General features: G+C 49.9%; 2 protein-coding genes across 2 annotated transcripts in view; one reads left to right on the top strand and one right to left on the bottom strand.

Annotated features, from left to right (window-relative positions):
- The window catches only part of CCNJL (cyclin J like), a 45,889-nt gene extending 43,713 nt beyond the window's left edge, over positions 1–2,176 (top strand). Inside the window, exon 5 of the mRNA XM_006766311.2 lies at positions 87–2,176. Coding sequence (XP_006766374.1) covers positions 87–510 — 424 coding nt within the window. The 3' untranslated portion in view covers positions 511–2,176. The remainder of the gene's footprint in view (positions 1–86) is intronic.
- Positions 2,177–10,586: 8,410 nt separating this feature from the next.
- Positions 10,587–15,175, bottom strand: FABP6 (fatty acid binding protein 6). Its single transcript, XM_006766310.1, has 4 exons — positions 14,980–15,175; positions 13,470–13,645; positions 12,161–12,250; positions 10,587–10,687 (listed from the first exon to the last, which is right to left on the bottom strand). The coding sequence occupies exons 1-4, from the start codon at positions 15,044–15,046 to the stop codon at positions 10,634–10,636; spliced, it is 387 nt and encodes a 128-aa protein (XP_006766373.1). The 5' UTR covers positions 15,047–15,175; the 3' UTR covers positions 10,587–10,633.
- Between the last annotated feature and the right edge of the window lie 20 nt (positions 15,176–15,195).

Here is a 15,195-nt window from a genome sequence, read left to right as displayed (position 1 = left end):
ACGCAGATCCCACTCAGCAAGGCAGGTAGAGGCGCTCAGGTGTCTGCCTTTAACCACTGAGTCTCACCCAGGCCCTTCCCTTTCAGAGCCTATGACAACGTCCTCAAGGATGCCGTCGCGGTCAAGAGCCAGGCCTTGGCCATGGTGCCCGGCACATCCCCAGCCCCCACCCAGATGCTGTTTCAGCCCCCTGCCTACCCCGCCCTCAGCCAACCGACACCTGTGGCCCTGGCGCAGTTCCAGACGCCTGTGCAGGACCTGTGCTTAGCCTATCGGGACTCACTGCAGGCCCACTGTTCAGGGACCCTGCTCTCTGGGGGCACGAGTTCGTCTCTCCACTCCTCGTACCCCTCCCTCCAGCCTCTGGACGTGTGCCCCGTGCCCCTGCCCGTGTCCCTCAGCATGCAGATGGCCGTCGCAGCCGAGCCCAGGCACTGCCTCACCACCGCCTACAGAGGCAGCTACTTCAGCGGGAGCCACGTGTTCCCCACAGGCTGTTTCGACAGATAGGGCCCTCTTGGGCTGCCCAGGGGGCCTTGAAGACCCAGGCAGAGGAAGAAGACATTGATGAGGGGAGCTCAGTGGAGCCAGGCGACTGGGAGGCCATCCCTGCAGAGCCTCGTTGCCCTTCGTAAGGAAAACGGACCCAGAGCAAAACAGTCCGTGAGATACCTCACCCAAGAGCATTCCTCTGGAAAACGCCTTTCACACGTGCCTGGGGTGCAGGGGTGAGGCTCAGGGCCGTCCCCTGGAGCAGGACCCAGAGAATGGAGAAACCCCCGGTAAGAGGCCAGGAGTCTGGGAGCTGGATGCAGACACCAGTCCACAGGCATGTCCTGTGCTTAGCATCAGAGACTCCCTTATTCTTTGCCGATGGCAGCTACACCATTGAAGAAAGGGGCAGCCGGACATGTTCTCGGGACCCCGGTAGATGTCGGACCGGGTGCTTTTTTCTCCCTGGCTCCGAGCTGGGGCCAGTGTGTGTGTGTGTGTGTGTGTGTGTGTGCGTGTGCGTGTGTGTGTGAGAGATGCCCGAGCGTCTGCTTTCTGAGGCACGGTGCGCGGCTGTCTCACCTCCAATGTCGAACCTAAAACCTTATTCGCCCTTTTAGACATTTCACGTGCTGCTGCTTCCCGAAGTGACCTAGCTTTCTGTTCAGTAAGAAGTCTTGTTTACATACTGTATCAGGGATTTTGTGATACTTGAACATTCCCTAGGAGAAAAACAATGCCGCACCGCCTGCCCCACACCCGGGCTGTTCCTTCCACCCCCGGCTGGTGGCTGACCCGAGGGTAGTGGCAGAGCTTCCTTTGCAAAAGCCTCGGGCTGGGGAAAGCCACTTTCCCGCCTCTCGGTTCCAGAAGAGTCCGCACCTTGGACGCTGTGTTCTCCTGTAGAACTTAAATAACCACCCAGAGGTGAAAGTTGAAAGGTAGACTAAGGTTTGAGCCAGCATTCTCACCTCCCTCTACCTGCTTCGAGTGCGTGAGGTTAACCCAGCCTCAGCCTTGAGTGTGGCTAATAGCAAAGGGTAATAATGTGGAATGTGTGCTTAACGCCAGCTGGATTTGGGGAGCGGGGTGGGGGCGTATAGGATACCACCAGTGACAGGCAAACAATCGGTTGGATCAGAAGCCCGTATTGGGGTGTCTGCCGCGAGGGGCTCTCAGGACCACTCTGATGGCCATGTGCAATATGTGTTTATTCCGACTCGTGGCTGGTACTCATCGTGGTTGTGTGTGGTTTTTGTTGGATTGGGATCGGGGAACACATTGTTCACCCAACAGAACTGGGAGGTGCAAAGAACCACGGAAGCATTTGTTTGTTTGTTTGTTTTTTAAGAAGAACCCAGGTCGGTTTTGTTGACTCACTTGCCCGTCAGGTGGCTGCCGGGATGGCGGCTGCGGAATTGGACCGAAGGTGATGTTTCAAGCAGGACAAAGCCTCCGCGTGGAAGCGGGGTGAGAAGAGACTGGACGTGGGTGTGGCGCTGCCACGTTGTCACACTCGCGTAGGAAACTGCACATTCGTTTGTTTTTCTCCTTTTCCTTTGCCAGCCTCCTATTTATGTGCGACTGGTTCGGATTCCAAGTTATTGTGTCTGTTTATTCTGCGGCTGGGGGCTTGTGAGGGATCCCCAGAAAAAGGCGTCTCGCAATAAACACATCACCTGCCCTAGGTCTCCGAGTTCTCTTCCTCGTCCTCTTCTCTCAGCCAGCTGCGCCCCACTCCCTTCCACATCAGCCCCGAGGGCGCCTCGCTCTTGCTGAGAGCTTGTGGGGGATGGGCCACGACAGCACTGGCTCCTGTGGAGCTGGGCCTGGCCCTCTGGGGACTTGGGCAGCTGAAGTGAGTAAGGCTTGACACCCCGGCTCCACCACTGAATCAGTCAGGGTTCTCCGGAGAAACAGAATCATATACACGGAGTGGCCAGATTATTTTGACCACCTGACGTTTGTAGGCAAATTAGCTATAATTTTGCGCTGAAGTTGCTAGAGGGCCAGACCATTATAAATTGGGAAGCAGGTTGTTTACCACAGCAATAGAAGGGATTTTTTTCTGAAGATATGGGTAAACGACGCGATTTAACAGCCCTTGATATATATATATATATATATGTATCTCACGTTAGATTTATTCTGAGGAATTGGCTCGGCCTTGCAAATGCCCGGCTTAGGGTCGATGTCAAGGTTGTACTTCGCCCTGTCCTCCCGGGTCCACGTCCATCTCTCCAAAGCCACCTGTTCTCACACCCGAATTCTCCTCTTTGTTTCAGGGGTTCTCAGCAGGGCTCATTTTTGCTCACTGGGGGACAGGGGGCAATGTCTGGAGATATCTTTTTGGTTGTCACAATTGGAGAAGGGGCATGGCTGGCATTTAGCAAGTAGAGGCCGGGGATGCTGCTCAACATCTTACCACACACAGGACAACCCCCACAATAAAGAATTATCGGGCCCCAAATGACAGTAGAGCCAAGGTTGAGAAACTTCAACTCCTATGTCACCTCCCAAAGAGGTCTCTTGTAATACCCCCCCAATCACTCTATCATTATTATCCCCTTTAATTTTATTCACGGCTGTAAAAGCTTCTGAAATAATCTTGTTAAAAATGTTTACTTGGTTGATGGTTGTGTCCTAAGCTATCTACCTCCAATAGAATATATAGAGCAGTGATGGTGAACCTTTTGAGCTCGGCGTGTCAGCATTTTGAAAAACCCTAACTTGACTCTAGTGCCATGTCACATATAGAAATTTTTTGATATTTGCAACCATAGTAAAACAAAGATTTATATTTTTGATATTTATTTTATATATTTAAATCTCATTTAACAAAAAAAAAATCAAAACAATGAGTTCATGTGTCACCCCTGACATGCGTGTCATAGACTCGCCATCACTGATATAGAGTATCATTGCCTGGTGATGGCGGCACTAATCACAGCAGCTGGCATTTTATTTTAATTTAAATTCTTTACTGTTTAAAGTATTACATGGGTCTCCTTTTCCCCCCATTGACCTCTCCCCAGCCGCTCCCTCCCTCGCCCCCACAGCAAATGTCCTTACCCTCTCATCCCCCGCCTTCTCTCATAGGTTGGGCAGTTGGCATTATTGAGCATTTATTGTGCTAGGGACTTTGCTGGCCTTTCCTATAATCATCCTAGTAACCCTACAAGGCTGGAACTTTATTAGCTGTATTTTACAGGTCAGAAAGTGGGGCAAGGAGAGATTATTTGCCTAAGGACATCAGTGGTGAGGGACGGAGCCATAATTCAAACCCAGGCAGTCTGGAGGTGCCCCATGGTGCCTCGAGGGTTTTGAATGAGTGGAAGACTCCGTAGCAGTCCCACTCACTGGGTGGGAAGACATGACAGAATAATGGATATGGGTTCATAAAAGAGAAGGGTTCCCTGGTGTTTGTGCCCCTGGCTTACAGAGTGGCAGGCGTTCTCTCAGAGCATGCTCACCAGCAGACAGAAATGCAGAAACATCGGTTCTTGCACATCTGCCACAGGCTGTGATCTACACTCCATCCGTCTGCCACCAATAGGCTGTGATCTGGGAAGGGTTCCCGAGCCCTGTCTATGAAGGTAGAGATCTGGGACTGGCTTGGGGAATCCCTGGCACCGAGTACCTGGAAAAGAATCTTACCAGCCCCCATCACCTCATTCTCTGTTCTGCAGGGAAGACCTTGTGACTTGGATTTCAGCAAAAAGGCCATAGCATTTGACAGGAGTCTCAAATCCAAATGCCCACCAGGACCAGGCAGGCAACATAGTGAATCATAGGGGTGGGGAGTGTTTAAGCCAGTGTCCCTGTGCAGGGGTGGGGAACGTGCATTTAGGGGCTCAGGTGAGCCTCTGAGCTTCATCTCCTACCAACTCAGCTCTTGCTTTGAAGGAAGATGAACTCAAGTGGTCACCCATCTGCTGGGCCAGCTCTGCCCAAGTGCTTCAAGCCCCCGACCTTGCCAGAGACACAACAGGCAGGATATACAGGGAATCATTTGGTCTGGCTCTGCCAAGGCATTAGAAGTGAGTTAGTTAAATGTTTGACCAAATATAAAAGGCTAACTTTTAAGTTGATAATTTTGTATGGCACACAAATTATGTTATAAATATCCAAATGGCCCTTGGCAGAAAAAAGGTTCCCCACCCCTAATCTAGAGGATATGGCTTCTACTCAGCTGTGGCTAATAATACCTTTCAGAGATGTAAGCTTTGTGTTGCCGAACCCTCAGATTTCCAGGAAAACTGGAAGTTTGCATTTTCTAGGAAATGTAAATTTTTCATTTAATTTAAAACTTAAATTTAACAAAAAAACATTTTAACACAATAGAAGACCAATATAATACGTTGTAGGTTAGAGTGGTTCTTGGCTGGAAGCTTGCAACATCTAGTACTATATCGACAAGAACATTGGGTCCGAGAAGTGGAAGGTCTGAGTTTGTCTGCTCTTAGCTAGTCGACCTTGAGAAATACCACCTCTCCACTCTGATCCTCTGTCTCATTTGTCAGACAGGAAGGTTATCAGCCTTCACTTCAGGTTTATGGTAAGAACGCATGGAATATATGGTATCATTATTCAACAGTGAGTTCTATGAGACATATTGTGAATAAATGGGCTCCTCCTTTTAGGGGCTCAGGTGAGCCTCTGAGCTTCATCTACCAACTCAGCTCTAGCTTTGAAGGAAGATGAACTCAAGTGGTCAGCCGTCTGCTGGGCCAGCTCTGCCCAAGTGCTTCAAGCCCCCGACCTTGCCAGAGACACAACAGGCAGGATATACAGGGAGTCAGGCCTTCTGCTACTCCATAGCTGTGTGGACGGGGGCAGGTCGTTTCCCTTTTCTAGGTCTCAGTTTTTCCATCTGCAAAACAAAAGGGTTGAAACTAGGACAGTCTCAAGGTCGTGCCTGGCTGAGGAGCAATTCACAATGATAGCTCCCTGGCCTTTGTACCTTAAAGAGCTTGATTTCAGCAGGTCTAAGGTAGGGCTTGGGCTATCCTTTTAACAGGAGTTGCACATGCACAGCTACATTTGCTCTAAAAGTTCTGACCCCATGTGTGCCCATCCTCACATAGAACCAACCAAGGAGGACCCTTAATATCTCTTTACTGAGCACTTACTATGTTCCAGGCCCTATACATGACACTTATCTCATGCTCTTTTATTCCCATTATTCAACAGTGAGTTCTATGAGACATATTGTGAATAAATGGGCTCCTCCTTTTAGGGGCTCAGGTGAGCCTCTGAGCTTCATCTACCAACTCAGCTCTAGCTTTGAAGGAAGATGAACTCAAGTGGTCAGCCGTCTGCTGGGCCAGCTCTGCCCAAGTGCTTCAAGCCCCCGACCTTGCCAGAGACACAACAGGCAGGATATACAGGGAGTCAGGCCTTCTGCTACTCCATAGCTGTGTGGACGGGGGCAGGTCGTTTCCCTTTTCTAGGTCTCAGTTTTTCCATCTGCAAAACAAAAGGGTTGAAACTAGGACAGTCTCAAGGTCGTGCCTGGCTGAGGAGCAATTCACAATGATAGCTCCCTGGCCTTTGTACCTTAAAGAGCTTGATTTCAGCAGGTCTAAGGTAGGGCTTGGGCTATCCTTTTAACAGGAGATGCACATGCACAGCTACATTTGCTCTAAAAGCTCTGACCCTATGTGTGCTCATCCTCGCATAGAACCAACCAAGGAGGACCCTTAATATCTGTTTACTGAGCACTTATTATGTTCCAGGCCCTATACATGACACTTATCTCGTGCTCTCTTATTCCGCCTACTCTTATTTTGCCCTCACAACACCAGGAACTAGAGTTAACACCATTTTCCAGATGAGGATACTGAGGTTCAGGGAGGCTCAAGGTCTCACCATGGGCAAGTGGTGGGAGTGGGTTTCACAATTAGATATGCCTGACAGGCAAGCCACATGGCCTCCAATGCCTTGTTACCCCAAAAAAGCACATACACACCAGCACCAAGCCCAATCACCTAGGATTTCACAGCTTGATTCCCCCCCACCTTTTTTAAATATATTTTATTGATTTTTTACAGAGAGGAAGGGAGAGAGATAGAGAGTTAGAAACATCGATGAGAGAGAAACATCGATCAGCTGCCTCCTGCACAGCTCCTATTGGGGATGTGCCCACAACCCAGGTAACATGCCCTTGACTGGAATCGAACCCGGGACCCTTGAGTCCACAGGCCGACGCTCTATCCGCGTGGATGTTTACCCTTTATCCTTGCAAATCCTCTGTTTTCCAAGGGAAGGTCTGATTAGTCCACTTTACACATGGACAAGATAGGACTCTGAGCAGCCCAGTGGCTTGCCCATGTGCCTCACAAGTAATGGAAGATGCATCCCTAAACCTTTCATCACACCGGCTTGAGAATGATGGTGGTGATAATGGAGATGGTGGTGGTTGTGGTGGCAGCAGCTACTATTTAGTGAGTTTGTAGTATGACCACTTTATTAGGTAAATACAGTTATATCCCCATTTACAGGTGAAGAAATTGATGCTCTAAGAAATGGATGAACTTACTAAAAGGTGACACAGCTTCTGGGTGCTAGAAGAGGGATTCGAACCCGAGCAATGCGACTCCAGCATCGAAGCTCTTAACCACCGTCCCTTCCACTGGCTCTCTGCCAAGATGTGAGCAAAATGGGCACTTTACTCACCTCACTTCATTTACCCTCGTAAGCTGGACCCAGAAACCAGTCTTCATCAGCCAGCGATCCCCAACTGCACATTACTCACAGAGACTCACTCTTTGCTGTGTGACCTCAGATGAATTTCTTTCCCTCTCTGAGCCTTGGTTGCCATATCTGTGAAGCAGAGTGTAAGCTAGGTGAGCTCTGAGGTAGGTCCTACCCATGAGTGTGTGAATCTATAACAACACTGACTTAAGAATGTCTTCCCTGCTAATAATTTGTTTGAATTTGTTCTTGAATCAGTTTCCAAGGTAAAAACAATCTTTCCATTTTCAGCTCAATTATGGTTAACTCACTGTTATTTAGAGACTTATTATCCAAGGTCATTATGAGTAATTATTCAGTCTGGAGGGGAAACATCCACACTGCTAGTTTAATTTAATGCTTACCTGGTTCTGTTAATTAACAATAAGTCTTGGCAAAATAATGGAATTCATGGGGTCCTGGCGTGATGGGTGGGTGGGGCAGGCTGAGTGCTGTTCTTGGAAAGATAAACAAGCTGCAGGGCAGAAGGAGGGAGGAGGTGAGGGGTGAACTGTCAGTGGGGTGGGCCATGCCCTCTGTCCAGGCCGAGGTTGGACCCCGAGATTACAGGCTGTAGACTACATGGGCTGCAAGGATGTTAGGTCAAGTAGCACTTACTGAGCACCTGATGTGTGTACAGACCCTTATTTCATATGCCCCATGTGTGAGACTTGTATATTCAAGGTAATTTAGATAATTCAACTCTTTTTTCTACTTAGGTTTTTAAAAATACATGTATTTTTATTGTTTTCAGAGAGGAAGGGAAAGGGAGAGCGAGATAGAAATATCAATGATGAGAGAATCATCCATCGGCTGCCTCCTGCACGGCCCCTACTGGGGATCGAGCCGCAACTTGGATATGTGCCCTGACCCTGAATCCAACCGTGACCTCCTGGTTCATAGGTGGGTGCTCAACCACTGAGCCACGCCAGCTGGGCGGTAATTCAACTCTTGTAGTTATTTAGTAAAACAGTTCCTTATCCGCAGTTTCCCTTCCCAGAGTATTGGTTACCCCATGGTCCACCACCTCCAAAAATAGTTCATGAAAAACTCCAGAAACAATTCTTGTTTTAAACTGCGGCCATCCTGAGTAGCGGGCTGAGATCTCGCGAGGCCCACTGGCTCCGGCGAGAACGTGACTCAGCCCTTCTTCCCGCGGCGCAGGAGCCGTCTTGGCGCTCAGGTCTGTCTCGGTAGCAGAGACAGTACTTAGGCTCAGGTCCCCTTTATTTTACTTCTCATGGCCCCGAAGCTCAAGAATAGTGATGCTGGCAGTTTGGACTCGCCACCGGAGTTCTGTGTCGTCAGGAGGCCAGTCGCTGCCTAATGCTACGCCACAGCCTACGCCACTCACCGCATCGCGTGATGTCAGCGCGTGATGTCATGCGGCATCCTCACGAGAAGGTGAGTCCAGTCCACAGGGAGACATGTTGAGAGAGGGGGAGACACCACATTCGCCTAACTTTTATTACAGTATATTGTTATAAGTGTCCTGTTTAATTATTATTAATCTCTTACTGTGCCTAATTTGTAAGTTAAACTTTTTTAAAAAAAAACACACAATTTTATTCTATTATGTGTTTTAATCCTTACCCAGGGCTATTTTTCCATTGATCTTTGGGGAGAGTGGAAGAGAGGGAAAAACGGAGAGAAACATTGATGTGAGAGAAACATCTACTGGTTGCCTCCTCCACGAGCCCTGATGAGGGTCCAGATTGGGGAGGAGCCTGCAACCGAGATGCGTGCCCTTGACTGGAATCCAACGCGGGACCCTTGGGTCCGCAGGCTGACGCTTTATCCACTGTGCCACACCGGCTAGGGCATAACTTAAACGTTACGTATAGGAATAAGCAGTACATCTAGGTTCGGTGCTGTGCAGTCTCAGGCATCCAGGTCAGGGGTCTAGTACTAAGGTGGGGGACTGTCATTCTTCTCTCTTAAGGGTCTTGCAGTGGGACTCATTGGGCAACTCCGCTCAGTGCTCCTGTAACTTGATGTCTCTCTCACCCTGTTCCCAAAGGGAGGTCCCAGCCCAGGGCTGTGAGCAGGCAAGAGAACCAAGCTTGAAGTCAACATCAGTATTTTTAAATACAGTGGGGCCTTGACTTACGAGTGTCCCGACTAACGAGTTTTTCGAGATATGAGCCGTCTCTTGGCCGAGTTTTTGCTTTGAGTTGTGAGCTAAAATTCGGGTTATGAGCCAGCTTCAGATACCCCACCGCTAGTTGGCACAGCGAACGTCACAGCATCAGCCCAGCATCACGTGTCTCACTCGTTCACTTTAAGATTTGACATACGAGTAATTTGAGTGACGAGCTCCGTCACGGAACGAATTAAACTGGTAAGTCAAGGCCCCACTGTAGCTTTCTTTATGGAAAATGACATTGGCTTTTCATGTGTGGAAGTGACATACAGTTTTCATTGTAGTAAAAATAGGTGAATTGTCGTGCAGAAAAACACAGGGTAAAAAGGGATCAAGGCGGTGGCGCCACTCCCAAGAGGAGGGAGAGGAGGAAAGGCCCTGGGTTAGGGATTAGGGATTATCTTGCCGACGCCAGCAGGCCTCCCTTTCCCACTCCCAGGGCCTGGCGGACACAGTCACCAGGCAGGGACGTCTGTTCAATCCAAATGCTGCCTCGGCACCCTCCCTGACTCCGGGCTTCAGGCACCCGGAGTGACCCCCTGACCACCTTCCCCAGCCCACCACAGCCTCTCAGTGTCTCCCAGGCACCGCTGCCCAAGCTGCTAGTCCAGACCATGACACCCCCATCCCTTCCTGTCGCTCTTATTGCCCCTTTGCCAGCTCATGGGCCATCATTTTTCCTCAGTCCCTCACCGGTTCTCCTGGCCCCGCTTTGTACCAGTAGGTAAACTGAGGCCCAAAGGAAGTTAGCGGCAGAGCCAGGGACATGTTGTGCAGCCTTGTAGCCGAGCAGCAGGGGCCTTTCCTGGAAATGCCATTCCTCCCCCTCCCTGCCCCCCACCCCCCACACACACACACACCAATTCTGATATGCTTGTCCTGTGGCCCATCTCAGAGTCAGTGTGTCACCCCTCCCAGGTGGCATCTGTCTCCTTAGAGGATTATCTCCACCCACACAGTGGTGGGTAGCGGAGTGGGGTGTGGGGTCCAGGTACTTCTTGAGCACCGCCTTTGGCCTCTTGCAGGGGCTCAGGAGTATCTAGTCCACACACAAGGCTCCCACGACACAGTTCCCACAGGGATCTCAGGGCCAAGGTCTGGCCTGTGTACCCATCCTCAAAGGTTTCCCACCCTCCCCCAGCCAGAAACTACCCCCAGGACCCCAGAAAACAAAGACAGAGAAGATCTGGAGTGAGCAGAATGTCCACTCTGGGACCAGCTTTATTGGAGGCTCTGGAGCCCCTCGGAGCCCCGCCTGCTCACTCAGGCCAGCCTCTTGCTCACACGCTCATAGGTCACGCCTCCGATGGTGGAGATCTGAAAGAAAAAGCGGAACAGAGGGCATCAATGCAGGGACCCCAGGGTGACCATGGGGCACAGCCTGCAGAAGACCAGCCTCCAGTCCCAGCCCGGAGTAGAAATGACTCAGTGGCACCACTTCTCTGGGCCTGTTTTTCAAGTTGTTACACGAATCACTGTGCACACTCAGTGTAGCAAAAGTGCTAAGCAGATGACTCTGCAGGATAACTTTCCACTTGTTTGTTCATTTCAGTTCACCAGGCCAGTCACTTCCCTTGCATTACCCCACTGAGACCTCCCAGCAGCACTGCGACGTTGCCCCCGTTGTACAGATGAGAAAACTGAAGTTTAGACAACCTCTAAGGCAGGGGTGGGCAAACTTTTTGACTCGAGGGCCACAATGGGTTCTTAAACTGGACCGGAGGACCGGAACAAAAGCATGGATGGAGTGTTTGTGTGAACTAATATAAATTCAAAGTAGACATCATTACATAAAAGGGTACGGTCTTTTTTTTTTTTTTAGTTTTATTCATTTCAAACAGGCCAGATCCGGCCCGCGGGCTGTAGTTTGCCCACAGCTGCTCTAAGGTCAAGAGGCCACACTCAACCTCTGCACCATTTGGTATGTGTGGGGCACCCGTGCTTGGTGATGTGCAGGTGTGGCCCCTGCCCTCAGGAAGCATAAGGTTTTGTGGAAGAGGCAGGCAAGAGGGTACTGTTCAGTGAAGGCCCCTGTGTGCAGTGCCAGGGCTCAAGGCCACGGAGACACGCTGTCATAAGATATGCATGTCGGCAGCTGTTCTAATGTTCTTCACAGGAAAGCAGCAAGCTTTCCTCTTAACTTCACCTCCATTTCTCTCCCCTGGGGAACATTGAGGAGCCCCAGGTTTGGGGGGTGGGGGCTAGAAATGGAAGTGAGATGAAGGGCATCCCAGGACAACATTTCAACCTCTGTTTACAGAGCATCAAGTACAGGAGGGGTCAGTCCCACCAAGTGTGTGTGTTGGCCCTGCCAGGATTTAAAAAAAACCATTTCATTAGTTGTCAACATTTAATCTGGAGATTTCACAAAGAAGTGCACATTTCCAGCCTCTCTCGAAAAATCAGATCTAGCTGGAGCAGAGTGTTGGTCCTGGCAGGGTTCTCCTGGGCTTGCCCTTCATTGACACTCGAGGAAGGTCCCATGGGCTTCCAGGCGTGGGCCTCTGAGGTCGCTGAGTGTGAGCACCGGAGTCACAAATCCCAGCTTCATCATAAAAGCTATGTGCCCTCCAGCTTATCACTTAGCCTCCCCAGCCTCAGTCCCCTCACCTGTAAAATGGGGATAAAAATCCCGACCGTCCAGGGTTATTGTGAAGATCAAATGAGAGCACAAGGCCTGGCACCCAGGAAGTCCTTATAAAGCCAGCTGCTCAGAGGCCCGCCTCTCAGGGGCCATGGCCGGGGGCAGAAAAACACTCCAGTCCCCCCAGGATCCAGCAGGACACTCACCTCCACCAGCTTGCCACCCACGATCTCCGAGGTCTGGTGATAGTTGGGGAAATCCACCACCACCTTCCCGCCTTCCATCTGCACAGTGGCCTGGAAAGGAAGCATAACTCTGAGTGTGAGGGGGCAGAGGCCCCCAAATGCAGGCCAGACCCTCAGAGTTATTATGTAACTCTGCAGCCCCAGCATTCCTCTTGGGGAATTCACTTACTTTACACAAATCAAAGATACAGATCACTTGCACAACTCACTCAACCTTGCTGTGCCTCTGTTGTGCATCACTAACATGAGCCAGTAACTATACCTACTTCATAGAGCTATTGTGAGGAGTAAGTGATTTAAGATGACACACGTAAAGTGTTGAGAACAGTGCCAGGCACTCTTAGTAATGATCATCATTATGAGGATGATGTTGTCCAAGGATGTTGCTTGCAGATTGTGACTGTAAACAACCTAAATATCCAACCTAGGTTACCCACTGGTAAATAACCTAAATATCTAGTGATGAGGGAGTGTTAAATAAATGACAGCATTTCCCCTCCATAGGATACCGTGCGGCCATTAAAAAGAATAAGACAAATCGATATGTACTACTGACAGAGAAAGACATCATGAGAGATTGTTAACTTTTTAGAAGAGCCAAGTGGCAGAATATGAATATGATGACTACTTATTCTTCACATGGCAGCTTGAAGAGCAAAGTACTCATGGGCATGGTTGGGGGGCTCCGGAGGGGACCCAGAATGGGTAGAGGACCTGAGGGTCCAGTCTGGGCAGGATGGGACCAGCCAGCCAGCCACCTTTCACTTCTTTGCCACCTAAGAGTAGAGTTTCAGACCCAGGTGAGTCTGACTCTAGTGTCTACTTCAACTCTAGGCTACCCAGAGGCAGCATAAAACGTAGTTATGCTTTCTGGAGCCAGACTGCCTGGGTGTGAAGGCCTGTCCCTGCTGTGTGATCGGGCAAGCTATTTAATCCCAGGGCTCAGACCAACATCCCAATGCTAATAATTGTGGCGACCTCATAGGATTAACTGCATTAACGTGTGAAGTATTCAGCAAGTGTCTGGCATACAGTAGGCTCAGCAAATGTTAACAAATTCTTTTAGCATCATATTATTTATTATTGACAGTAGCATTGCTGGTAAAACCAAGGAGTGTGTCAACTGCCAAGGAACTCAAGGTCTTACTGCTGGAGACTAGACTAGAGAAAGACACCTCAAGTTGGGGAGCAGCCCCACGGTACCTATTTGAGACCCAGAAGTTAGCTGGAAGCCTAAGGAAAAAGGGAGGAGTGGCCAGTGGCTTCTCACCTTGAACTTCTTGCCTCCCATGGTCTCCATGTCGCACTCCTTGCCAATGGTGAACTTGTTGGTCATGGAGTGGCCCCCGGGGTAGTGCTGGGACCAGGTGAAGTTCTGCCCATCCTGCTGGACCTCCGTGACGATCTTGAAATTACGGCCCTTTTCAATTGCATCGCTGGGGAGCCCTGGCCCGGGGGGACAAGCAGAAAGGCCATGTTAGAGCTGCTTACAACATGTGGCTTTGGGGAAGAGCTCGCCTCCACTGGGGCAGGCCACCCTGACAGTTAAAAGCACGAATTTCAGTTCTACCATGAGCCATTGCAGCTTGGTCAAGTACCTCTCCAAACCTCAGTGTTTCCATGCAAAATGGGGATAAGAAAGCCCATTTTACAGGACTGGTGTAAGGATTAAAGTGTGTCTTGTAAACTCCTGCCATATAGTTTATACTCAATAAATAACAGCTATTCTTCTGATAGTGACATAACATAATTATCACAGAAACTGGCCAAGCTCGCAAATTTCTAGAACGAAGGGGACCTTCAAGACTACCTTCACAGATTAGGAAGTGCAGACCCACAGCAGGAAAGGGGCCTCCCGGCATCTCAGTTGAGGTTCCGGGCAGCACCAGGTCTAGAACTGGGACTGGCTCCCTTCTATTGCCTCACTAGACTGCTGTAGGGGAGGCCAAATCACTGTGCCTCAGAGCCACTCCCAGCAATTGACTCAGAAGGGATTTGGTCTCCCCAAGGCCCCAGGGCACATGAGCACTGCCCTGGGGGCGTCTCTGTCACTAGGATGAGGGCACTGGTCCCTGATAATCGCACTGCCTCAGTATTAGAGCGCCAGGATTTCTGCAGGGTTGTCAATTCCACTGTCTCATTGGTTCCTCACAACCAGTGCTGCAGATTGAGCAAGTAAGAGGCGTGGGGTCTTTGATCTCTGCCCACAGAGCCTAACACAGTAAGAGGCCTTTGTTTGTTGAATGACTGAATGAAGAAGGAGCTTATCAAATCTAGTCTTTGGTAACTCCTTGTCACCTCTTACAAGGCATGATGTGGAGACATCACTCATCATCTCATCGTAAGGTCCTGAGTGCTAATTCCTCTGCCAGAGACTTATTACCGTGACCTTGGGCAAGAGCTGTGGTGGCCCATCAGGACCAGTGAGTTGGCCCTAGCCATACAGTAGGTGTTCAATAAATGTTGGCATGAATAAACCAATTAAGCCTCTACTTCACCAGGTTCTAGCTGTATAACCTTGGACTAGAGACTCCACTTCTCTGGGCCTCAAGTTTTCTATCAGTAAATTGGAGATACTAATATTCCCTAAGAGCTTTAAAGCCAAAGAGTCTTTATGGTTCTTACTAGCCCGAGAGCCTGGGATAGAGGCTCAACAAAGGAAGGAGTAAATGAATGAGTAAATGAAGTCCTGTCCCACTTTACCCCAGGAATATGGGTTCCTGGACCAGTGCCAGTTGTTACAGACCAGCCCAGGAAGATGTTCTTAGGACCCCACTCACCAAGGCGCTTCATGAACTCGTCATAATTCTTCTCACTCTCGATCTCGTACTTGCCGTTGAAGGCCATGCTGCCGGGAGACCTGGAGGCCAGGGAGCAGGAGGTGAGGAATAAGGTTCGTGGTGCTGAAGGGCCTGGTGGCCCAGCTTATAAACCCTCCCAGGTGCTGAGGCTCAGCCCCTGAGTCACCCCACTTCTCCCTCCTGCCCCTGCAGAGG

Source organism: Myotis davidii, unplaced genomic scaffold (genome assembly GCF_000327345.1).
Source record: "Myotis davidii unplaced genomic scaffold, ASM32734v1 scaffold18, whole genome shotgun sequence".
Lineage (NCBI taxonomy): Eukaryota > Metazoa > Chordata > Mammalia > Chiroptera > Vespertilionidae > Myotis > Myotis davidii.
This window is presented reverse-complemented; position numbering and strand designations above follow the sequence as displayed.